This window comes from Manis pentadactyla, chromosome X (assembly GCF_030020395.1).
Source record: "Manis pentadactyla isolate mManPen7 chromosome X, mManPen7.hap1, whole genome shotgun sequence".
Taxonomy (NCBI): domain Eukaryota; kingdom Metazoa; phylum Chordata; class Mammalia; order Pholidota; family Manidae; genus Manis; species Manis pentadactyla.
The window spans coordinates 10,944,789-10,971,011 of NC_080038.1; the positions used below are offsets into that span (position 1 = coordinate 10,944,789).

The 26,223-nt window shown below is 35.5% G+C and overlaps 1 protein-coding gene across 3 annotated transcripts; it reads right to left on the minus strand.

Moving 5' to 3' along the window:
- Positions 1 to 1,295: 1,295 nt before the first annotated feature.
- On the minus strand, positions 1,296 to 26,223 carry AP1S2 (adaptor related protein complex 1 subunit sigma 2). 3 transcript variants are annotated; one of them, XR_005030391.2, is made up of 6 exons: positions 26,077 to 26,223; positions 23,782 to 23,960; positions 17,829 to 17,937; positions 17,074 to 17,211; positions 12,731 to 12,825; positions 1,296 to 2,792 (listed from the first exon to the last, which is right to left on the minus strand). XR_005030391.2 is itself a non-coding variant. In XM_036912914.2 (5 exons), exons 2-5 carry the CDS (start codon positions 23,958 to 23,960, stop codon positions 2,745 to 2,747), a joined length of 474 nt encoding a protein of 157 aa, XP_036768809.1. In that variant the 5' UTR covers positions 26,077 to 26,221; the 3' UTR covers positions 1,296 to 2,744. The 3 variants fall into 3 exon arrangements, 2 of the variants coding, with proteins under 2 accessions (XP_036768809.1, XP_036768810.1); XM_036912914.2 differs by lacking the exon at positions 12,731 to 12,825 and having other exon boundaries at positions 26,077 to 26,221; XM_036912915.2 differs by lacking the exons at positions 1,296 to 2,792; positions 12,731 to 12,825 and adding an exon at positions 5,165 to 6,874.

A 26,223-nucleotide genomic window follows, 5' to 3' on the forward strand; every position in this document is an offset into this window, starting at 1 on the left:
TTCTCCATTTTAATGTACTGTAGGGTAGAGTTCGTTTTCCTCCTCCCTCCTACCACATGTTCAGCTGGAGGTTTTCCATAAGGGTGTTCACTTTTTAATGTGTTGCAGTTTCTTACATAAATTATTTTTGTTATTGTCAGGAACATTAGGGTCATTGCTACTGAGTATGTTTAGTGTTAAGGCAATTTTGGTAAAAAGAAAAATGGTCAGAGAACCTTCTGTTCTTAAAAGGCTTAAGGCAAAGTACTGTTCTTAGATTTCAGATCATAAAAAAAGATGCTCTCATGCTTCCTTATAAATTTTTTATTTTCTTAGTAGCTCCTTTTCCATTGACTTACTGGGTATCTTGAATTTCAAAGTATGTGGCATTCGGCAACTTGAGATTTGGAAGGACTTAAGCACAAAATACTGAAGGTCATGAAATACAAAAAATTTCTTGATTGGGATTTGAATGATGTCTATTGAAAATGAGGGTTCTTTAATCTGTAGCCTATAAAAAGAAAAGATGTGGTCCAGAATACATTTTAATGATTTGTTCCCAACTTTAAATGCCTTTTTATACTCTCAAAAAAATGATTGTCTGTAATTATCTACTTGATTCACTAACACAATAATTGTCACTAAATTCAGAATTTTTCAATACTTTCCTAAATACAGTCAAGATAAACACGTGGTAAATATGTGGTAGTCAAAGCTGTACAGTCTTAATAGATCATGGAGGAAAATGAGGTCAGCACCAGCTTGTGCTGAGGCAGAGGTGCCAGTGACCGACCCTGTGCCAATGGGCAGTGTGGGATGGAGGGCAGTTCTTAAACCACTGACTGGCTCATTATCCTGACCAATGTCCAGCTTGAACTTTATTAATGCTTTTTAAACTTACCACCCGAATACTATTTGATTCAAAAATTCCAACTTCACATTATCAGCAGAAGCCCATATGCCTGTTTTCCATGAAAAAAAACAGCTGTGCTAGAAGCTCTTGAACTTTCCAAGTACCTTTTTTTTTTTAGACTAACAACTTGATCTGATGGTAGATTCCTCATTCTTAAATATCCTTATTGTAGTATGTAATGCTTCCCGTCTGTATTAATAGCAAGTGCCTTAACTATCATAAAGCCAAAGCTTTGATTTGCTGCATGTATTAGGCAGTAGTTTGCACTTGCTGCTCTGTTTCAGTGGTGTACTAACACCTCCGGTTCATGAGCAGGGGGGACTTCAGTTGATCTGGAATATTTTGGTTCACCTGCAGTAATCCGAGTTGCTCATTCAGAAAGTAGAAAAGTCAACTGCATCACGGTTTTAATAGCATTTATTGATTGAAAATAAATGTGTAGATAAGCTCTCAGAAGCATGGAATCCACATTGTTTTTTAATGAGCTTGAAGTACATGAAGACTCCTTAAATCTTCCGCCATTTATCTTGTGTGCTTTTAACCACATTTAAATGAAGGTGATTTTCATTTTACTGAAAAAAAAAAATCCTTCAGCAGCTCTCCACAGTTTGACAAACTTTAGAGAAGAGACAAAAACACACTACAGTGGTGTACGTTGAACATTTATTACAACTAATTGGTGATGTGATAAGACAATGCTCACATGGCCTGAATACTGGTCAAAATCACAACAAAGCTTAATTCAGCCCAGCAGTTACAAATTAAAGTGTAAACCGGGAAGACATGTTTACATACATATATGTGTATAAAAGTGACACTGAATCAACTGTATAGCTGTAAAAAATACAGGACCCACTAATGCCATTTTACCTCATTCAACTCTCACTTTTACATGAAAGGTGCCTTTTTATTTGTATAAGATTTCTGACAAGTAGGCAGTGCCACGGAGGGGAAGGAAGCTGCCCTGAAGTTTGCAGCACTTCTAGGTGGAGGGGAGCAAAATAAATTTGGCTGTAAAAAGCACCCCAGTAGGAATATTCATGCTTTAAACAATGACTTATGCAACACTTTGTGAAAAGAGTAACACATTTTCTGTAAGAATTATGAAGAATTCCTGGTAAGTCAACATTCCCATTTATTTGGGGGCATCAAACAATTCAACTGACTAAATGATTATGACCACAAAAAATTTATCTCAGGTATCAAATGTTCCTGGGCCTTAAAAGTAAGATGCTTGTTATCAAACAGTCGATCTCCATCCTTTGTATCAGGTTTGGAATGCCTAAGAAATTAATTTTTGATGTGAAACAGCATCATTCCAATTTAGTCACTTGTGTATTCCCTTTAATGTATGTAATTTCCAATAAGGGTATTTGATAGAAAATTTTAAAATTTCAACATTAAGTTAAATTTTCATTTGATATGTGACATGTCAATTCCCTTTATTTTCACGTATACTGAAATGTATCTCTTTGCTTTCATAAAACCAGGTTTCACATAATTTAAGATTCCTTTGCCAGACAGTAATCAATAAAAGTGTACTGCCTGATTGTAATTTACTGCAACACATAATCAGATTAAAAGAAACAGATCTACAAACTTCAAAATATCCAGAAAAAGTACCTCTTTTTCTGCATCATTCTAATTCATATTTAAGTCCCTTAAATTGATGACTTGATTAACCAAAGTTCCCTTTAAAAGAAAAATATAGTGGAGGCCTGAATGAAGCAGCTTAGCAAAACAGTAATACTGATTAAAGACATCATCTTATACCATTAGCTAACATGGACATGAAGGCAGTGATCATCTACAGTGTGAAATGCCACAAGAAGTCATCAACAAAGGAGGAGAGTTATGTCAGTCCAATTTCTTCAAGAACACTACGTGGGGTTTCAGCTTCCTGTGGAAGGAAAATGTGAGACTCTGGTAAGCAGATCTGGGGAGGCTTGAGAATGTGAAATGGACACAGAAGGATCTGCAAGTTTCACAGAAAAGGGCCAACAGTTCCATGGTTTAGGCAAAGTCTACTATTCAGAGCTGGTGGTATTTAGGGATTTATACCCCAAAATATGGGAGAACATAGAAGGGTATTTTCAGCATGCATTAAATACCTATTGATTACCTACCTACCAATGTGCTGGGCCACCACTGCTGTAACACAAAAGGCAGTCAAACCCACTAGCTACTGAATAATCTACAAGAAAAGTAAGTTACCTTAGTGTTGAAATTGAAAACCTCCCCAAAATAAAAAGCAGAGAGCCCTCACAGCCCCACCTGTGTTCTCCTGATTCTTCATATAATTGTTTTATGTGTTTTTGGGGTCACACGTATTTATAAAAATGACTTCCTTTCCAAGTTTTTACTGTTTTTGACTTAACTGTCCCCAGGGCAACCAATGGCTTTGGTGGAAGCAACACAGAGAATGCTCTGGGACAAAAGGCAATTTTGCCTGTTAACAACCAGTACTCATTTTTACATGTCAAAAATAAAGGCATATCTAGAAAAAAATAAGAAAATTTTCCAGTGTGGCTGATTTTGCACATCACAAAATATAAAGGACCAAGTAGGTCAAATTTCAGATATTACTAGCAACAATTTTGTAATTAAGAGACATTCTATATTTCATGGAAATATAGTATGGAAAACAATGTAATTTTTAGTATCCAGTAATAACTTACTTTTGCATCCTAATCGTGGTACAGCGCAAAACAAGGAAAAGAAAAGTTGCATTAAACCACAAATCCATACATTAGATTTAATTGCATGTAAAGCACTACATGGAATAACCTTAAGAAAATTAAACTTATGGTCTTAGGTTTCCTTATTTGGAAAACAAGGCTCAGCACTTACCTTCATATGTAGAGATTAAGGGTTACGACTTAGTGCCTGATTTATAGAAAGTGCTCAAAAGCCTCAGGTGATTACCATTACAAAACTGAAATCAAATTATTTGGTATTTCGTACTGAAGTGCTATAAACCAACTATGTATATAAAGTTCATATGATGACCTTTTAGGACGTTTGTGTATTAATGAAAACTGGGTAAAAATCAGCTTTGCTGATGTTTTTCTATGCAGTGTTCTTGTCTCCAAGAACCGAACCTCAACCTAACCAGGCTATAAATTTAATTATACATGGAAGATAAGAACACAAACCATGGGAGATGACAATCAGCCAAATACAGAATGGAGGAAATTCTACAGCATAGGTGACTCAGTTAAAAAAAAAAGGCAAGGAGGAAAAAAGCTGGGACATTGTTAAAGATTGAGACTTAAGAGACATTTGCCAGATATAACCTAAACCCTGTTTGAAATCTGATTCTGACAAATTGACTATAGATATGCACTTTTCAGACAGTTAGGAAAAATTAAACCAGGAATAAGACATTAGAAATAGCTTTTTGGGTGTGTGGTACTTATTAAGGATACACACTGAAAATACTGAAGATGAAGACAGGGTGATAGGGCTTGCTCTAAAATACTGGGTGTGGGGGTGATGACTGATGAAAATCAGCATTACAAGTGTTGAGGTGATGGTTGTTGAAACTGAGTGATGTGTACAGGACGGTTCCTTATACTCTTCTGTTTGCATGTCTCAGTTTTCACAATATAGCTTTTAAAGAAAGTCTAATGGAAATGATGCAACACTCTCAAGAGTAGTAAGCCCATCTTTACGTTTAGCCTTAAACACTAAATGCACTGAAAGACTGACACCTGAATCACATACATATTAAACAATTTTCAAGTTCACTGTTTACATTTAATGTTAAAAACATCATACAACCTTTCATGTATTAAAGGATGACTACAATGAATTCTGTACAGATAAGATTTTTAGCTTATCCATGTAAAAGTGTCCCCCATCCTATTCCCTGGAGCTGGTCAGATTTCCCCTATGTACTCATTGCCTGCAATCGTCTATAGCATTTCCAGAAGAGAACCATGCTGCTTATCAAATATGCATTATATAAAATATTTGCCCTTTCTAAAAGGCCTAGTTTCAAAGAAATCATTTACACACTTTCTTTGAGGCTTGTACAAACAGTGCCTTTTTTTTTTTTTTTACAAATTGTGTTTATAATATAAAGTGTAACTTCCACGTGTTGACACTGAAATTGTAGCTCAATTAACCTAGCAAACTATGATCTAAGTCAAAGTCATAGAAAGTAGAACAGTATTTACCAAGGGCTGAAGGAACCGGTATGGGAAGTTGTTTAATGGGTATAGAGTTTCAGTTCTGTAAGATGAAAAAATTCTAGAGATCTGTTGAAGGAACCGGTATGGGAAGTTGTTTAATGGGTATAGAGTTTCAGTTCTGTAAGATGAAAAAATTCTAGAGATCTGTTGCACAACAATGTGAATATGCCTAATGCCACCGAACTGTACACTTAAAATGGTTATTAAGATGGTCAATTTAATGTTATGTGCTTTTTACCACACTTAAAAAGATTACCTGGAAAAACTAAAACAGAAAATATATTATCTGTCAAAAGGGATTGAGAAGAAAAAAGTCATTCACATGAGACAAAGTACATGCAATATTTTTATTTTAGGCATGCAAGGAAAGCTATTTCAGAATCTCCTAATTTAAAGCAAGCAGCTGTATACAGATAAAAGAAGCAACATCTTATTATAGCTCAGCACACAGCATCCAAAGCAAACAGGCATGAGACAATGCACATTTTTGCAGCATTAAAACCAGATGAACAACATAATGCAAGGCAGGGGGGAGGATAAAGGAAAAAATGGAAATGAAGGACTACTGTTTCCCAATGCTTTCAATGTATAATGCTAAACTTCTCATTTGAAAGCCCATCCAGGTGCTTCAAATGTAATGCAGTACAGCAAGAATGGTTACGAATGGAAATAACCGATCTGCAGACCTGCCTAATACACAATTTTCAAAGGTTTTCTTTCAGTGGTAAACCAGTATGAGCATCTTTTGAATTTACTGTTTTAAGATAGCTTACTCAAGTCAGGCTTTGAACTCTCTAGATATGAATTATTTGGCACTTTCCTTTTATAATAAAATATGTTGCATGTTTTATTAAAAGCATACACAAGAATGATCAATATTAAACATTTTAATATTCACAAATGTAAAAACAACAGTTAACAAATACTTGTACTTAAATGAAGAACTTATAAAACCCTAACAAGTAAAATATTACTATTTAAACTGAATACTGGAATTTTAACTATATAAACTCAGTATTAATACTTTGAAAAGGTTATTTACTATTGAGCAATAGATATTGAAGAGACTTCTGATTTGGCTTTCTCACAGCTCTTAAGGGGATTGTTCAATATTATTATAGCACAAGTGTGATTCAATAAATAAGACATTACACATTTCTTAAAAACTGAATGGTTTACCTTAAATAGAATAGCATAGATTTTTACTTTCTTGTACTATTTCCAAATAGCCTTTTCTTTTAATGTGATACATTAGAACACATAAGCTCATATAGACTATACTATAGGCGCATTAGTTTCTCCCCCCAAATCCCCAACATTTGATGACCAAAGCACACTATATGATACTGCTTATTTCCGCCTAGCATTTCAGCTGTATTTTCTTTGGTAAGCATTTTAACGATTGCTAGGTTTTCCTCTTACAAGATTAATCACAGATAGTTTATAATGACATGTATGTGTTTAAGATTAAATATTAGAACATTCATAGGTCATATTTTTTCAAGAATAACTTAAACCAGTTGTGAGCAGGAATATACTATATCAAGATCACATATAAAATGAAAATAAAGCAGAAGAGGAATGAGAACAGGAAAAAAATTACAATTGTAAAGGTATTGGTTCTGAAATGTTCTATTATTATTATTATACAAGATAATCAGTCACCAAGCTGAGGATATTTTTCTTTCATAAGTATATCAGCTCTCTATTTCCTCTGGGAAATTCTGCATACACGATGAGTAGTAGTCATTTAATACACAGGGACATTAAAATATTCATGACGTGGCTACAAAAGAAATGCATATATTCTTACATACAGCATAAAAGCTGACATAGACACAATCAGATTTCTAGAATGTTCAGTGCACAGTAAAGAAAACCGAAACTTAAATTTTTGTTTCAGTCCTTTGGTTTATGGCTGAATGTTTAACTTCTAAACAATGCCCAGAAGTTCAGACTCATCCTTTTTAACTTAACTGTATACAATAATAAAAATGATGGGCTATGTACTTCAAAATCCTAGAGCAATCTATTTGCTAAAAATACACTGAAAAGATTTTTATCTGGTCAATACTGAGTTAACTGAAAACTCAATTAGAATACTCCTTCCTGACAGTGTTCATTAGAACTTTATTGCCCAAAATAAAGGAATTTAATCCCTTAATGAAAATCATTACGTCCTAAAGTGACCATAAACTCTTTCACAGATCCTAAAGGAAAATCTTTCCCAAAAGAAAGTGGAAAAGAAGTCACCCATTTGGTATTTTTAAGTAGCAATAGAAGTTTTTAATGGTTCACTTAGCTTAGAAAAAATTCCAAAGACTATGCCTTTGAGACAAAGCATATTACTTTAAGTAATCCTTAAAATAGATTTTAAAGAACTCTGTCCAGATTTATTAAACGTTTATGCCTATAAATGTATATAAAAAGACGTTTTCACACCAAGGTAGTATGAGTTAAAGTTTTAAACTGACTCTACAGTGTCCAGAGATGGATTTCTAGGGACTCCAAGAATCCCTGAAACTGGAGTTAAAATTATGTACCGACTTTCCTGAGAAGAGCGCCTACAACCCTTCAGCCTCTCAAAGGGATTATATTATACCCTTGCTGAAAGGCTTGTGACTCAAAAAGAGTTTAAAACTGCTTATTTGAGCACTTTTAAAAGATCCTCCTTTTAATGTTTATTCAACTTGGCACTTTAAAATGTTAGGCTACAAAGTCATGCAGACTGTTTCAATAAAATATGTAATAGATCCCTTATATAATACTGAATACAAAAAAGTATCTGAGGATAAATGCCAGTTAAATTTTAATCCCCAGTTAATTCTTAAAACAGTTTAAAGATAGTTGTCTTTTTTCCCCCACTCAGAATATAGTCCCCACTTTGTTTTATCTTTTTATAGAAACTCTCATTTTCATGGAGGAGTTCTATTTCCGTATCAATGGCATTAGTGTTTCATAGTATTTAACCATCTTTTGTCAAATAACCTCTGAACCTATTTCAATATTCTCTATGTAAAAAGATAAATTATAAGTCCCAATGGTGGATCATTAAAAGAGCAAAATTCCCTATATCAGTTAAATAATTGGGATTATCCCTTAGGATTTAATGTACTTAGATTTTTCGGTAGTGCTATGATATAAGTAACATACTCGACAAAAGTAGAATTACAAACTGAATTCATATCTCCTACTACATTTTGATGCACATCAGTCCTTCTGCACGTATTCTAGTATGCTTTCTTACACCCAAAGAAACTCATGCTATGATATATATCCTGTGTTCTGGAGAAAAGAATAAGAAAAGTTTAAGTCTGTCAACCTTTCACCTGAAGAATACTAGTTCTTTGAACCTTTGTATTAGAGTTTTTAATCTTTTTGTTTTCTCTTAATTTTATATAATACACGTACAAACCAACGATGGAAAGCTTATACCGACTGAAAGAGAAAGGTATTTTCCCCAAGTAGGGCTGAGCACACCACTGCTGTCATCCCTAGAGGAGACTTTCTATTGAAAGACAACAAACAATTCTCAAGTGTGATAGCCCCAGGCATTTCTGACAGACTACCTTTAGAAAAGGAAAGGGTTGGTGATAATCCAAACTATTCTTTACAGCAAATGATCCATACTGTACTTAACAAGAATTTAGCACCCATCAATTGTTTCTTTATAGAGAAAAAACCCTCTTCACTTGAAAAAAAATCCCTCAGTGAGAAAAGAAACACTAAAATGCACAGAAACAACTATTTTTTTAATCACTTTAAAATTGCTGTTAACACATTTTAAGTATTTTCCCAGTTTAGACTACGAGGGTCTGAAAAGGTCATGCTATAAAATAAATGCCTTAGTGACCACTTAACATTTAAGGCTGATTTTTAGCTAAATAATAGATATGCCCATAATTAACCAAGTTATTTTTTCCTGTACAGTGAAAATATTATAGTGGATTAAATATAACTACAGTACTCTGGGCCCTCACAGCACCAGGACATCTTACAAATCATGGAGTTAACTATGTTAATTCAGACTTGGGGAGGATGAGAGTCAAGCCATAGCGCATAAGAACTAGTGCAGAACTAGACCTACTATCTGCTTTTGCTACCAGCAAACTGAGTTTCTTTATACACTAAATCATCAATAGGAATAATTCAGAATGAAAAGAGAAAAAAATATTTAATCCAGTTGTATTACACAAATACAAACCACAAGTTACCCTGAGTAGAGATTCTTCAGAGCCTTATTTTCTGAATAAAGGTTGGACATTGTGTTCAATCTGAAACAGGCCTTCAATCCTGGGCAATCCTTTTTGCTCATTACTGACTGGCTCCCCATCAAGTCTATTCCAAACTCCTCAATATTTTCCTCATACTGCCTACCTCTTTTCTTTCTCCTCAGTCCCCAGCTTTCCTTTAGATGATGTGGTTTCTCAATTTCGCTCACCTGACTCATGAGGAAGGAAACTACAGCTTCACCTCAGTATCTCCTCCTAACAAAGGCAGAAGACTCCTCTGGCCTGAGACGGGTGCTTGATTCCCTTCCCACTCAACCTCCCCATATCCTTTTCACTTTATTCTGTTCCTGTTTTTCATCACTCTCTGCATTAGCTTCTGCTCTGCTCCTTAGTATATGTGCACGTTCAACTATCCTCCACACTGAGAGTACTCTTTCTCTTAAGCCCTTATGAATTACCTTAAAAAAGCACCATACTAGGCTGATGACTCAAAAGTATAATGACCTGGAAATCTGTAACAAAAACTGGTAAGCTAGCCATTATCTGAAGGCTTAGGTCTTGTTGAGATGAGAAGTGGCTAACTAGTAGTACTGGATCCAAAATTGAAAACCTAGTCTCCTGATTTCCTCTTTCTAATACACAATGTGGTCAAAGAGAAAATAATTTACATGTACTGAAAAATAAATATAAACGAAAAATATAAATAAACGTAACTTTATGTTACTGCTCTAGTTTTTCTTGTAAAGGGGTTTCACTTATTCCTTGCACTACAAAGTAGCACCCTTTGTCCTTCATGTTCTAGAATACAATGGTACCTTTATTGCCTCTCACTGGATTCTGTGGCAAAGTCCTTACTCTCAACTCAGGAACCCTGTTCCTTGTGCTGAAGACCAAAGGGCCAGAATATCCAAACCCACTATGATCTAATTTTAGCAAAGAATAAAAGAGAAGAATTGAAAGCACTTCATAAGGTACCTTATAGATGACTGGGCTCACACAGTCAGTCTTACTTCACGAGCAATTGTGAGGTAATAGGGAAGTCGAGTATTTTTTCTTACATGAGTTAGCCATTAGTGGCAAGAGCAATTATGGTTGCTCAAAAGATGGTTAGTGTCTAACATGGCCACGAGCAGCAAGTGCTTCATTTTACATGCTGAAACTTTATTTTTAGCAAACTCTAATTTTACTTAAGAGAGAAACACAATGTATACTCTTCCATTCATGCAGCAGCATTCTGTCATTTAAAAAATTTATATATTAAAAGTTTTACACTTACATACTTATAATACATGTTTGCTTTACACTTCTGGAAAAGGAGAGGGAACCTCACTTTGAGCTAATACTGTTAATATTCTGCTCCTAGATCTCTTCTCACTTGATATACCTTGAATATCTTTCCATTATCATTCTATACATAGAAGGTGATCTTATTTCTTTTACAGCTAGGTTAACAGTTTCATATATGGTTGTAATATAATTTCCTTAACCTATTTCCCACTGATGGACATTTGAGTAAATTCCAATGGCTTAAGATACTGAGTGTGTGTCTTTGTGCATCTGTGTTACTTCTGTTGGATAAAATTCCCTGAAGTGTAACTGATGGGTCAAAAGGTGTACGCTTGTAATTGTTAATAGATATCACCAAAAAAATCCTCCAAAATGGAATACAAGTTTAAGCAGATGTTTAATACACTGAGCTATACTGTACTTATGTGTATCCTTGCACATATTTGGTTGTATAGGAAGAGAAAATCCTACATCCCAAACTGTTAGTCATCAACTCTGTGAAGGGTGTGAGTTTGATTTGAGGGAGGATAGGAGTTGGGTGAGTCAGACAACAGTACTTTTTCAAGAGAAAAATCACCACCCATAGCAAGGAATATTGCACTTTGCAGCCAGTCCTAGGCTCATACAACCGATTTAGATCAGGATCAGCATTGAAAAAAAGAACATAATAGAAAATATGATATTGTAAAACAAGAAATAAAAACATTACTTAAAATATTTTTTTGGTTTATGTATATGTAACTTGATATAAAAATATATTTATTGCTGTAGGATCTTGTCAAATACTTTTAAAAATCAGATTCAAAGTTACTGAATATTTTCAGTTATCCCAACTTTTCATTATTACAAATAGCACAGAGTAGCACGAGCTGGCTCAAAATGAGTTAAAATACACAGCAAAGGGGAAATCCTCAACACTCTGAAAAGCAGACAAGAAAGAGCTCAAAAAACATAAACATACAGCAAAATGATTACAACCTGAACACCAGTGACCAAGGACATTGGCTAAACTGTTTCTTATTAAAAGTAAAATGAATGTTCTGCCTTCTATTTTTTTCTCTATCTGCCCTCATGTATGTTCCATTTTAATCATTAAATGTAACCAAATTTCACTTATCCAGAATTTGCTCTGGTAGACCTCACGCAAGTTTACTTTTACAAAAAATTAAAATATGCTAGCATAAAACACTACAGCCTTGTTAACTTTTAAACCAATTTAAAAGAAAAAGATTTTGGCTAAAGGTTTTAACATAAATAGTGGTAATTACAAAGAACTATAGTAGTTTGTCTTATTAAACCAAATCCTAAGAGGATTTATATCCAAATACTTTCTGCTGTTAAATGATTATTATATATATTTGAAAGCACCTTACTGCTTTAAAACGATGTAAGATATTGAGTCTGACTAGCATGCCCAAATACTAATTAGCAAGATTTTAACTTTAAAAAACCCCAAAACTTCATTATTAAAAGGTATATTATTTAAAACTTCAGTAAGTACTTATTTACTTAAAATAAATTTAAGTTACAAAAGATTTTTTGTAAGAAATCACTTTTTCTCCTAAGATTCTTACCTTTCCATCTTTATGCAGTCCAACAGATTACTTCCACAAAAATGTTGCGAAGAACTAAGATACATCATGCAGCCCCAGCACTAAAATCAATTTTAGCAGCACTAATTCTCCATAGAGAGAATTCTCCACTTTCTCCACTTTCTAGACAAGTCCAATTAATACTGCAAATCCAGTGAATCTATTCATAAAGTGGATCATCTCAAAGTAGAAGCAAATTCATGAGTGTAATGCTTGCTTTTGGTACCTCACTTTTTCTTTTCTCAGATTACTTTAATGAGAAACAATACCAACAGCAAACAAAGCTCAAAAGGAAAACTCCCACAAATTTCAAAATGATGCTGTTAGTATAAAAAAGAAAGGTTGACACATCTCAAAGCGCTGATCAACACCATCATGCATCTACTGCTGAGGGTTAAAGCCCAATGCCCAGTATTTATTTATTTGATCTTCATGGATCAAGCAAGGACTTGAAATCATCTCACGTGCAAACAGTCTTTGCATAACACCCCATTTTATCCATGCCACAAAAATGGTAAATTCAGTAGTTACCAATAAATAAGTTGGGGGTCAAAAGGACTAAAGCCTTAGACTGCTCTTTATCATAAGATATCCTCAGACAAACCTCCCCATTCTTCATTCTGGCTCTATAAAATTAAGGAGTAGAGAAAAACTGGTTAAGTGCCTGACCTTATAAAGAAAATGCACTCTGTATTTCCTTACTCATTATATGCAGGTTTATAAAAGAAATCCAAGTGTACCAACTCTACTATGCCACCCCACCAAAAAAAATCTAGCTTAAAATAGGTATATAACTGTTGGTGGCAGGAGATGTTCCAAGTATTGCAAAGAATGACAATTTAGTAATCTCAGCATGTTGTACTTCAGCAATTTAAGAATCGAGTTAAGTACCAGTGGCATGTTAAGAAAACATGCTTTAAATTCCTACAGACATTAAGAATTGAATAATGCACCAATTTTTCTGGATTTTATCCAATCTAATTATATATACATACAACTAAATACTGAAAGGAATGAACAGTTCAGTTTAGAAATGTCAAAATCGAACCCTTTGCTTACCAAATAATTAAGTAAAATAAACTTTTTAAATCACAATGTCCAATTTTTAGCTATTATTATTCAAATACATGTTTATGTTGTGTTGTTACCAACTACAATATGCTAATAGAAAATCTACTTTATCCACTGACTGTTTGCCCTGTTTGCCTATCAAATGAAGGTTTACCTAAACAAACTTCATGATGTTTATACAAATTGGGCAAAAGGTAAATTTTAAAGAAATTTTTCTGAAGAAAATAAACAATCTCAGGGATAGAAATGTATATTCACAAATTTAAGGACCAAAAGCATTTTGTGGTTTGCATATATTTTTAAGCCAACAGATATTTTCATTATACATGCAAAGTCATCTTTGGTATTTAGAAATAATCAGTTTGAGTGAAAGACCTGACACCAAACAAAAAAATCACCATATATGAAAAACTAGACTAAAATCAATTAATTAGAACTTCTACAAATTTAAGGATGTGTTTAGTTAAGTGTCTTTACAACTATACTTAGAATTTTGGAAACAAAATAATTTCATGACATAGACTAAGTGAATACTACAGCCCAAATTATAAGACCGAAAAGCTACTATATAAGTCAAGGAGTTTTGATAACTCCAAGAAATTATTTGAAAAATATTATTTATATTTCCAATTTAAAAATTCCAACTACTGATAATGTGGCCAATGAAACTTTCTAATCTAAAAAGTAAAAGATGGCGTCAGTCTTAGGAAATCTACTCTGTTAAATACAGAGAAACCTTGAGATTTACTCATTTCTTTACTACATTACTGAGAAACACAGAAGTTAGTATCTAAAACAGAATGTTTACAATATACATACCAAGACAATACATGAACAGACTGGGGCAGAGGGTGAGGGAGGAAGCACAGGTTAAGATTTCACACAGCTCTGGAGTCTAGCCAATCTGAATTTGGAAATCCGGTTTTGCTGACGGCTATAGCTGGTACCGGTCACCGGAACCTCACTGAGCCTCTACTTCCTCATTTGTTAAAAAGGCTGGCATGCCCTTTCTTAGGGTGTCCCTGAGGATTAGTACAGGATGCCTCACATCTCAGTGCTCAACAGCATTAGTTATCATTAGAGTTCTTTTTCATTGTTATAGTATCCTGAACATGTTCTCATTACTGACAATAATACACTAATAGGAAATCTTTATCCATCAACTGTCTGCCCTGTTTGCCTACAAATTGGAGGCCTACAGAAACTACATGACATTTATTCAAATCAGGTAAAAGGGAAATTTTAACGAAATTTAGCAGTTTGTGTACTGTTTTTTCATCTTACCCCACCATGTATTTTATGAATGTATTATTTAAACACTCTCCCAGAGATGTAAACATTCATCATGCATGAACATAAAAATTAATTTGTTTTAGGAAAGAAGCATCTTATCAATCCTGGGTTTCTTATGACAGGATGTGGGTGAATAACCTGAATAACATGTTAATCTGTTAACTTCAACAAAATAACCTGAAGCCTTACTGCCCATGCAGACTTTAGCTTGGCTTCATAAATGCATTAACCGGCAATGTATTATAACTCACTCTAAATTCAGAATGGACCAGCCACCTTCTGCCTTCTCAAGACCTGAATGGCTAAATTAAGAAAAATGGTTCACTCAGACCACTGACTAGAAAATGTCTTATTTGGCTTATTTGTACAAAACAATATATAGGTAGTCACAGATGAGAAAAAGGGCCAAAGCTGTCTTCTAAAGACAAGGAACTGTAATTTACAGTCGTTAACTTTTTTTTTTTTAACTACAGTGAGGTGGGGTAAGGAGAATTTTACGTGGAACCATAGATATCCTATGCTTCCCCTCTCCATTCCTACTTTCCCCTAATACATAAAAATAATACTCCAAAAAAAGGGGAGATATTACTTGCTATTAAAATACTTCAATAGGGGAAATACATGCACACACACATAATCACAGATAAATGTAGACCTGTTATAACAATTTTATTCCCTAGTACATTAAATATTCAATACATGCTATAAAGTAAACATAGCATATGTGCCATATTGTAAAGTCTATAGCAATTTCCCAGTAGAGTTTAAAAAACAATCTAGACACAAAGAATTATCAGTGCCCTAAACATTAGTCTCCAGAAAAAATATTAAAATTAAAAGCTAACTTCAGTAACTTTAGAAATGTTTTAAAGCAAATGTAATTAATCAGGAAATGATGAACTTGGAGGAAATACGAGAATCTGATATAACAGAATATAGTTCCATAGTAATTAAATATGAAAGTGATCAAGGGAGGGGGCAAATATAAAAGATTCCCAATTCCTGATCCTGGTTTTGACCTAATTTTCAGAAAAGTCCAATTAGTGAACAGCAAAATAAAGAGGTACTAACTTTAAAACCAATTTTATGAAAATAGAGTATAAGCTTGTGGTCAACAGACCAGATGTTAAAAATAAAAAAAATCTCCCCCATGACATGTTTGCAATCAATTCATAAAAAACCATGGCCAACCACACACGTGGAAAAGGGGCTGTGCTTGTACCACTACAGAACAGCGGATGATATCAGGGCTGCCAAAAAAATACTTCACTTTGCAGGCACCTTAACCACTGCTTTGGTATCTCAAGATCATTAAATGTACGATGCATTGTCTCATATTTAATATATGTATGTTCCGGATAATGTCATACCAATTTTGAGCAATCCCCACAACCAACCGAGTCAGTGACTAATGGAGAGGGATTACCCAGACGTCCCTCAACCTCCCTATAGAGGCCAATGGTTATAGAGTTATAATGGAGAAAAAGAGATTTACTCTTCTTCCCTTAGTTCACATGTCTGTTATAACAAATGCTAAAAAAAATGAATTTAATGCCTTCTTTAATTAAAAAAAAAGACAATTCCTTAATGAAAACACACATTTTTTATATTGACTTCTTATGCTATAAGCTTCCTATTTAGTGAAAACCACACTTATTGCTAAGTATAATTTAACTTGTTACCTGAATTAAGGTATCATTAAATTTTTAGATAAAGGTAGCCTTATCTAGAAATTGAAGATACAGGAGCATCAAATATACAATTAACCTAAGACAACTGTGGAACTTGGGCAGTTAGGCAGGGAAGTGGTTTTTAATGACTGGTGACAAGAGTCAAGACAAGAATTGACAGAACATGGCTTGTTATTAAAGAGCAAAGAGAAATAAAATACTTTTTAGTTTGTTTGCTAACACAAAACTAGACAGCGTTCTACAAAAAGTGTACCTTGTAACACTATCATTTGCTTGGCTATTAGCTACATTTTCACTTAAGATATATGAGGTGAAATTATGCACCAATTTGGAATGAAAATGCCCTAATTTCAGAGTCAACTCCTGATATTCCACTAATGACAAAAGAGGTTGTGTTAAGTACTCAAAACAATGGATGAAGAGCTCTCAAATTATTGTTATTTTTGATGAATCTTTTCCCCTCTTAAAACAGTCTATCCTCCAAAGGTTTAGACTAGTGTTTTGAGCTCTCAAATTATTGTTATTTTTGATGAATCTTTTCCCCTCTTAAAACAGTCTATCCTCCAAAGGTTTAGACTAGTGTTTTGAGGTCCAAAAATGGGCCATCAATACAACAGGCCATCTCCAAAGTAAATGATTCATTCATAGATAACTGAGGTGATGTGATGGATGCATATTCCAATCAATTAACTGCACATAGACACTACATGCCAAGCATGCTTCAGAGTAACTTCTGAAACTCTAAGAATGAGGCAAGTTGACTGAGACTTCCCTAGCCAGAGCAAAACATGCTTGTCAAGAAAACTCCAAGAAGCTTACCTCCTGCAGTAGATCAGCCTGCTCAATGGCTTTAAGGACATTTTTCTTGGACGTTTCCTGAACTTCCCCTCCCAAAAGAAATTCATCCAAAATAAAATAAGCCTTCTCAAAATTAAAGATGATATCAAGTTCACACACCTGAAAAGCAAAAAAAAAAGGGGGAAAAAAAAGTTAAAACTGAAAAAAGCAAATGATACCCATCCACTATCAAATAGTAAATGAAATCTGACCACAGTGAATCAATCTTCTTTCTAAAAATGGCAATCTTGCTAACTAAACATCACTGATTTAGTCAGCTTAATTTTCCAATCTCAAGTACTTGAAAAACACAATGCCTACAAACTAAGTAAGACCTGACTCTGCAAATTCCTAACACGGGCAACTCAGCAATTTTCTACTCATGAAAACTGATATTTTAAAATGAGTATTTACTGGCTAATGTGATTATTAACTGCTAACCAAATCTAAATTCTATACTAAGCACTTCCAGAATATTAATCTTTGCAGTTGGACTCCTTTCTATGTCAGTATTTTAAACCTCATTCTCTCATAATTAAGTGAGTAGGTCTGTGAGGTCAAGCAATTCTGGCAGTTAACTGACTAGGCACACTGACAAGAAAGAGTCATTTCTTCCCTCTCCCATAGTTACTTTCAAATTGTAGAATACCCAAGATAAGCAAATAATAAACTTACTATAGAAAAGATTTTTAAAAAATACTAAGGCATTCAATTTCCTGAAACAAAATATTACTCACACTGCCAAAATACTTGTCAAGTAATTCCACATAACGATGAATTATTTCCAGGGTAATTAGTTCATTGTCCTGATCCTCAATAGCACAGCAAAAATACAGGCTAGCATATCTGTAACAAAAAACAAATGTGGAAAAAATTTCACCCTATTGTTTTCTAAATTTATTTTCGTATCTTATTGGGAAAGACCCCATGCTTATGTAGTTTATTTCCTCTTTGACAGCATTACAGATTATTTCCCTCCTATATTACAAAATAATAAATGCATATAAAAGAAATTTTGAAAAGAACAGGCAAGCAAAAAAGAAAAAATTACTCAAGCACACCATCTAGAAAGAGTAGCTTATTTTGTTTTTTTTCCTTTTAGACTCCTTTCTATGAATATATCCTAAAATATAGCTGACCCAGGCTGTTCTCAAGTTTACCTAATGAAAACAAAATACATTGTGTGGCTAATTCAAACTACAAGAAAACAGGGATGAAGATAAACTCTCCAACTGAAAGACTTATTGAAGATATTGTCAATATGAAGTCAACATTCTGCAACGTTTTATACACAGAGAATACAGAGAGAAGAACACAACTCACAAATGCACAGCTCAATGAGTTTTCAAAGTGAACCCACCTTTGTACGAGCACCTGGATCAAGAAACAGAATTAATGAACCCCTGAAACTGCCCTCTCTAGCCCCTCCAGGTCACAACCTCTCACCCCCATGGGTAACTACTATCTTGACTTGTTTTTGAAACAAGCACAGACTTGTTTTTAAAAAAGGTTTCTAGGATTGTGGAATGAACCCCAAAAAAGAACAACAGTTCCAAGTTATTACAGATTAGTTAGAGGAAGAGAACAGGGGAATCTGAGACTTGTCCTCAAAATTTCCAAGTTCCACCTGTTTAGATAAAAGTTTATTTACCCATGAAGGAGCAGTAAGGTTGGAAAACTCCTATTCTCCTCCAAATTGAGATCCTAGCACATGGGACTGCATTATACCCGACCCAAGGAAGCCAAAACTTAACATACGACCTTGAGGTAGAACAAACAATGACCAAGTCCTTCGAGGAGGATTAAAAAAGCATTTTCAGAGGTCTAAGAAACAAAATAAAGACCTAAGGCATTCTAAACAAGTCTGTTAAGACTGTAATTTTCACTGAGGAGCATTTAAGTGACTTTAAGAAAAACAATAGGCAATTATTGCCATAGCACTAATGTAAAATAATATACACATAGTCTCAGTTTTAGAATTCAATGAATTCCTGCTCTTCAGTATGAGAATAACTAGCATTTACATAACACTATTAATTTCAGTCTTAGCAAAAACATTTCATCTTACTTGATCTTTCCCACAACAAGCACCATGACCCTGATAACAGAAGAGAAAAAAACTACAAAACAAAAAACAAGGCCCAAGAGTACATGTCCTGCCCAGTGGTTGCACTGGACAAGAAATCTGTCTCCAGCCCTTAACTCCAGGCCTTCTTACACTCCATCACACCAACTCTACTGTCACACGCAGCATTACTTTTTCCCAAGTCCACCCTACCTGACTTCTCCACTCAGTAAGTAATTTAAAATTGTGGATCTCCTACGGTCTTAAGAGAGGAGGCATTCAAATATGCTCATTTATTATCAAGAAGACCACCACGAAGGGCATGACCTCCTAACAAAGTGCTTCCTCTTTTCCAGCATTACCCTACATTTTTTGTTTATCTGTTTACAAGGCAATAAGCTATTCCAACTCTCCATCCTTCCTAACCCATGCCTACCAAACAGTTTTGAATTTGGGGAAATTGATACAAATCACAAATAAGATTCCTTGAATTAAGAAAACTAAAGATTAAAGGGACTGTCATTAAAAATAGATAAAAAACAGACATGACTAGCTGACATGAGTAATTTATTTAATATAAGGTTAATTAGAACCTTATTAATTCTAATTAATTAGTAATTAGAATGACTAATTTCAGGTAAAATTACATTTACTCTTAATTTCAAGATTTCTTCAGTGCTATGGTTAAGCAATCTAACTATGCTTGCACCATTCTCATTCCTTATCCACAGTACTGCCTCTTTACTTACAAATACACAGCACTTAAACACTAGTCAAAGGTCCTAAACTGTATGAACCATTTGGAAATACCAACTTAAGTATCACCAGCACTGATGTGTCTAAGCACTAACCAGTAATACTGGAAAAAAAAAGCCCAAAATATTATCTAAGTTTGCTTTCACTCACAATGTGGAAAAAGCTATCAAATTAAATGAATTCTTTGTTGTAGGTAAACATCTAGTGATCATGATTATAAGAAGGGACCTCTTTCCTGAAAGCTTAGGGAATAAACAGACACTCTAAGAATAACAGGTAACATTCACTGAGTCCTTATTCTGAGTGAGGTACTAAATGTTAGCTAAGCCTTTTGCATATTCTACCATTTTAATCTTCCCAACAACCCTTCCAGAGGGGTGCAGTTATTGCTTGCATTTATAGGAGGCCCAGGCTTAAATGAGTAACCTCCTGCTGAACAGTGATTTGACTCCAGAGCCCAAGTTTTAATAAAACTATAGCCAAGAACTGTATTAAATAAAGTAATCCTGCACCTGGCAAAAATTAAGACTTATTTAAAGCAGTATTTTAAGAGCTCTGAAAAATGAACAGAAATAAAAATTGTTATACTGATTTAGTAAAAGATTACCAAGAGAACCTGAAGTATACTCCCTATTTTTAGAGAACCAAATGGTTTTTAAAAAATTCAATAATGAACTCATTTTGTTCTCTTAGTGCCTATTTATAAGTCCAAATCTAAAGTAAAATTAATAATAGACTAGTAAGAAGAAAAGTATGTTTGGTTATTTTTAGTAGACTGGATTAAGGCTTACTCTAATTACTGGCACTCAGAGAACAACTCAAAGTGTCTATTCTAATATTCAAAACACATGACTTTTCTGCAGTTAGCTAAATATCAACTGACTGTGGATGACCATAAGTAACCTGTCCTCAGTACCCACTGGTACATCATTAAAAATTATTTTGTTAGCAAAGAAAATCAATACAGTACTCTGACAAATTCTCAAACTAGTAATATGGAGATGTATGTATTTTTACATTAATTTTAAGACTTTAATCCAGTGCTCCTTCTGTAATATGCTGCACAAAATAGGAATCAAAAAAGCAGTGTTCTGTCTCCACAGTATCTTCAAGAGAATTTATTTTAGAGATTAGGGAACAAAGGCAAAATGACTTGTTCAAAGTCACAAAACTAGCTAATGGCACAAACTGAACAGAACTCAAATCCCAGATTTTCATTCTACTTTTTCAGCTATATTATCTTTACTCCCCAACTCCCTCCCCAAAAGGGGGAAATGTTCTGTGGAATGCTCAGCATTAAAAATGTAGGTAAGACAACTTGGATCACTTGCTGATATGAACAGTAAAAATGATAGTTCAGAATTTCTCAGGAACTAAGGGGTAATTTTTTGCTTAAAAGGTCTTAGGGGGGACTAGGGGAAAAATATCACCTGTTTATCAAGAAAAAATATGTTAAGTACAACAGATGAGGTTTTCAGTATAAAATGGGCAGATGATTAGAAAAACTGATTATAAATCTTAATTTTTATATGTGAATTTTATCTCAATAAAGCTGTTATTTTTAAAGTGCACTTTTTATTTATAGGAGCTTGATGCAAGTATGAGTCAGGTTAGATTACCTTTATAGCCTTTAAAAGCAAATGCGTTGGCCCAACATGGGTGGGCTGAATGCTGTGTGAGTGGCATTTAACAGGCTATTGCTACAGCAATCTCAATTCCTGGGATTGAATCCCTTGCTGGTATCTTCCTCCTCCACACGGGGGACTCCTTTCCTTATCTAGAAATAAGTTTAACTCTCATACCTTTTTTTAACCCTTTCCCCCTTCTTGTCTATGGATGGTTACCACCTCTTCTGTCCTTCATAGCAAAGCTCCCCAAATAGTCTGCATTTGCTGTTTTAAACGTCTCCACCTCTTCACACTTCACCCCATTTCTTCAAGAGTACTGTCTCTATTCATCCACTGCAAATGTTCTGACAAAGGGCATTTTATGAAATGCTCATGGTAAAATCTCTTAGATTCTTTCTCCACTTTAATTGAACTTTATGCAGCATCGAGTACTGGTGACCTAATTTTTGAAACTCTCTCCCCTTCCCTGACCCTACATTTACCCCCTCCCCTTTGCCTGTGGCTTGAATGTTGGTGCTCTAACACTTTATGCCTAATTTGCCCCTAGACTTCCATGCCTATGCCCGCCCTGAGAAGACTAGTCATCTCAAAGTCAACTTTTCCACTAGCTCACATTTACCTTGTCAGCTGAACCAGAAATGTGGAATCACTGCCCTCCCCTCTTCTAGCAGCAACCAAGTCTAAAACTTACCTCAGTAGCAGCTCTTCCTACCCCGATGAGCACCCAGCCACGTCTTCCTTCAGGCTCTCATTGTAATGCACTCTCCTAACAGATCTCTCTGATGCAAGCTGCAGCCCTCTTCCCACCCATTCTCCAATTAAAGGATTTTAAGAAACGCAAATCTGATTTTTTATCTCTGTTTAATACCTCAGCCTCCTCAATTAAGATTTGAGTTCTAGCCCCAATGTCCGCACTAACTAGTGTATGACCTTGGGCAAGTCACTTCAAACAAATTCTCATTTTTATAAAACTGAAATCTGATCAACAGTAGCAGTTTTCAAACTCAGGAACAATTTCCTATGCAGAGGATAGAGGCCAAGTGAGCAAAGGATACAGGGTCCCATTCCTAACTTCACAAAAGCATCTCCCCTTCCACTTGTTTCATTTATGGTTCTATCCTTGGAGCAAAAAGCTTTTTTAAAAAACTACTTGACTAGATAATTCTAAGATACCTCCCAGCTCTAAAATGTTATGCTTTTTCTCAACAAGTACTAAACACCAAACACTGGATACAAAGATGACTACATTCATTCCTTGTAAAAAGGAGTCTGACATTTAAAAAATTCTCAATGTCCAATGTCTCCAATGCTTCCTCTGCCATCTCCCCCACAAAAACCCCATCCATACTTGGAGTGAAATAAAACCTAGACTTCTTTTCAACCCTCCTTGCAGCCCATACTGTCAGTTCCCGGCAGTTTCCCCACAGGAGAGAATTTTTTATATGCAGAAATGCTCTTATCTTAAATACAGTAAATTATTTGTAAAGGAATAGAAATGAGGGGAAAACCAAAGTATTATATTTATTTTAATCTGATTTGAACAATCTTGAGAAACTTATTATAAGTTTCAGACATTAATAAAGATGTATAGCATTTTTTAAAAAGCTTAGTGTTCAAAGCCAATTAGGAGGCATTTTGCAACATCAAAAATTTTTTCATCTCTTGATGAAGTTATCTATCAGATCTAATCACACCCCCACCACAGCAACAAGTATACTTCAAGTAAATAAACAGTACTAACAAAGAGATCCTGTATACACACAAAATTTTAACACATCTATAGGGCTGAAATGGTCTATGTATGCATCTAAGGTGTTTATAAGACTCTAAGTTGGATAAAAGAATATGTCAATCATTAGTCATTACTTTATAGATTTTCGGGGATAAGGGAAAGTGCTTGTTGAAATTCAGAGAATTACTCACATAATTTAAAATACTGATCCCTATTTCCCCCTGCAAATAAATGAATTCATTGCATTTACTAAGACGATTAAGCAGAAATAATCATTTATGCGTTTAATTATGTTAATAATTTAATTCGTTTTAAAACAACTTTCCTAAATTTATCTTTTTACCTGGGTGATCAATCAAAACAGCAGTTATTTTAAAAATACAAAGTTTTAACTTATGCTTTATTAATCATTATTTGTAAATGTCATCTCTCAAAAGTCTGCAATTTCCAAATTATAAATGACCAAACATTTGATTCTACTTCCCCTTCCTTATAAATAAAAATTATACCTTTTGTAAACAATCTTCAGATCTCGCCACTCAAGAAAGCTGCACATTTTAGGTTTCCGTGCTAAAACGGTTTGAACAAGTTCTCTTGTGATCTTTTTCTTCTCTTTGTCTGATAGTGGGACATACCATTTCTGCAGTCGGAGCTTTCCCTGACGACTAAAAAGCAACATAAACTGCATCTGTTAAGATAAATAGATCCACGATTACATGCAAATCTTTGATTCAATAAACTTAAGATGACATAATTCAGAGAAGCTTGGGAGGGTAGGGTGTTTAACTGACAAATGACTAGTAGCAATCAATATTTCTATGCTGGTTAAAATAGCAGGAAATTCATGTAGAAAGATCTTTTCACCAGATGCAACTCTTCCCCACCCTACCTTGTTCCATATAAGTTTGGAAAAGAGTATGTGAGGAAAAAAAGGAAAACAGGTAGTAAGTTGGAGTGAAAATTTTGAGAAAAATTAACTCTTGCAATAAGAAACTGTTGTCTACCTGAGCATCAAGAGTACTGTTGACATCAACTGGCTTAGGTACAAAGAGACCTACTATTTTTCGCCTTGAAGCTGTTCTAGTGCCGACCTGAATTACTCGTAGACAGACAGCTACTACTTAGAATGCCGTCTCCAGTTTATGCTTACATATTTTAAACAAAACAAAAGCTTAATTATATTATTACTAATGTACTATACTATTGTTAAATATTAATATTAACCCCAAAAATCCCATAAACGCATTTTCTTAATAAAAGCTTAATTTTTAAGTATCTCTCTTCATCTCACTTTTAAAAATTCCAACATAAATACCCACACAATAAAATGAGTTAATGTAGTATTATGAAAGACTATATACTTTAAAAAAGCCAAAATAAGAGCTACACACACATAGAGACATTACACAAAATACTTCATAAAACAAATAGCATCTACAGATGGAGTGGATGCTAAATTCTAGTGTATTTTACACTTGAAACTATTTTGTATATATTTATTTGGAATGTGCAAATCTGTTGATTAGTCTACATGTTCAATTTTCAAAGAAAACTAATAATTCAACTGGTCTCAACTGCAAACAGATGAGCATTGTTTCTAGAAAGGTAATTTAGAAGTAGAATTCAGACAGGTATTTTTTTCTTTTAACAGGTTAAGTTCCTTTACTAGTGCTACTGCAAGTAAGACTGCAGCCTGCTTCTTCATATCCACCACACCATCTTGAATTTGAAGATGGGGTGGGGGAATTTACACAACCAACTTAAAATGGACCCTAAATTTCGCAACGAATTTATTGTCGCTTTTTGTACTAATCAAACCGGCATCAACAAGATATTTAAAATTTATGACGCGGCAGTTTAACTTAAAATGGGCTTACATACCTCACTTAAAACGCCTCATTAGCACGAAATAAACGAACAATATTCGTGATGTCAAAGTGCCTCCCATACAAGTCCTGTTAAGATAGCGGCATCCTAAGGGGACAACTAGTAAAGCATCAACTGGACGTTAAATGCAAACCCGCTGCCAGAACTTGGAAAATAATAGACCGTTATTCCAGGAGCTTGGTGACCAGCAGGGGTGGGTTTGCTTTTGAAAGGAGTAGGGCATAAGGCTGGCTGTAGCAGGGTCCTGTATCCTCTCCCTACCACTTTACAGGACGAATAAATAATTCACACTCTTTAAATTATGTACTGACATGGGACGATACCCGGTTGCAAAGCACAAGTATTCCTTCCCTCCTGTGAACAGCCAGTGCTTTGATTTTGCTGCAAATCACAGGGCAACTCAATTCCTCGAGACTGGCATTAACAACAATGGGTTCCGCTGAGGAGCGGGCTCAGGGCCAGCGATCCTCGGTCCGGCCGTCTCGGATGCCTCCCCACCTCCCCACGGCGCCGCACTCCATCACTGACCGAGCCCGGGCTAAGTGACAGGAAAGGAGCGGGGCAGACAATGGCATCCGCCGCCGCGCAGGGGGCGCCCAGGGTCCTCGGCCGATGCCGCCCCCGGCCGCGGGCCCCTCCCGAACACGCCCCGCAAAACTTGAGGTGATAACGCGAACCACAGGTGCAGCGGGGCCGTCGCGGCAGCCGGGACTGGCCCCTGCATCCCGGGACGCGGGGCGGAATGGGGAGAGGGGCGCGGACGCGGAGAGAAGTGAGTTGCGGCGAGCGGCGCCCCCGGGCGGGCGGCCGGGCGCGGGGTGGGATCGTAGGGGCGCGCGCGGGGCGGCGAAGGGCGCGCCCAAGCCTCTTTCCCGGCTCCCTGTCCCCGTCCTCCTCGTTTGCGCCCCGGGACTTACGGCGGCCGCAGGCCGCGGGCGCGGCGGGGCTCGGCCGGCGGCGGCGGAGGAGGCTGAGGGGAAGCCCCTGCCGCGGAGCTGAAAGGAAGCCGTGTTTTTGCGAGGAGCGGAGCCGGTTGGCTGAAGGCAGACTTAGGCAGCGAGGGG

What these genes read in the sequence shown, in the direction of transcription:
- AP1S2 (XM_036912914.2), bottom strand. Translation starts at nt 23,960, where the DNA reads ATGCAGTTTATGTTGCTTTTTAGTCGTCAGGGAAAGCTCCGACTGCAG. An exon ending in TTGACAAGTATTTTGGCAGT is followed by an intron (nt 17,212 to 17,828) that starts GTGAGTAATATT and finishes TTTGCTTTTCAG; the next exon opens with GTGTGTGAACTTGATATCAT. An exon ending in AGGCTGATCTACTGCAGGAG is followed by an intron (nt 2,793 to 17,073) that starts GTAAGCTTCTTG and finishes TTCCTTCCACAG; the next exon opens with GAAGCTGAAACCCCACGTAG.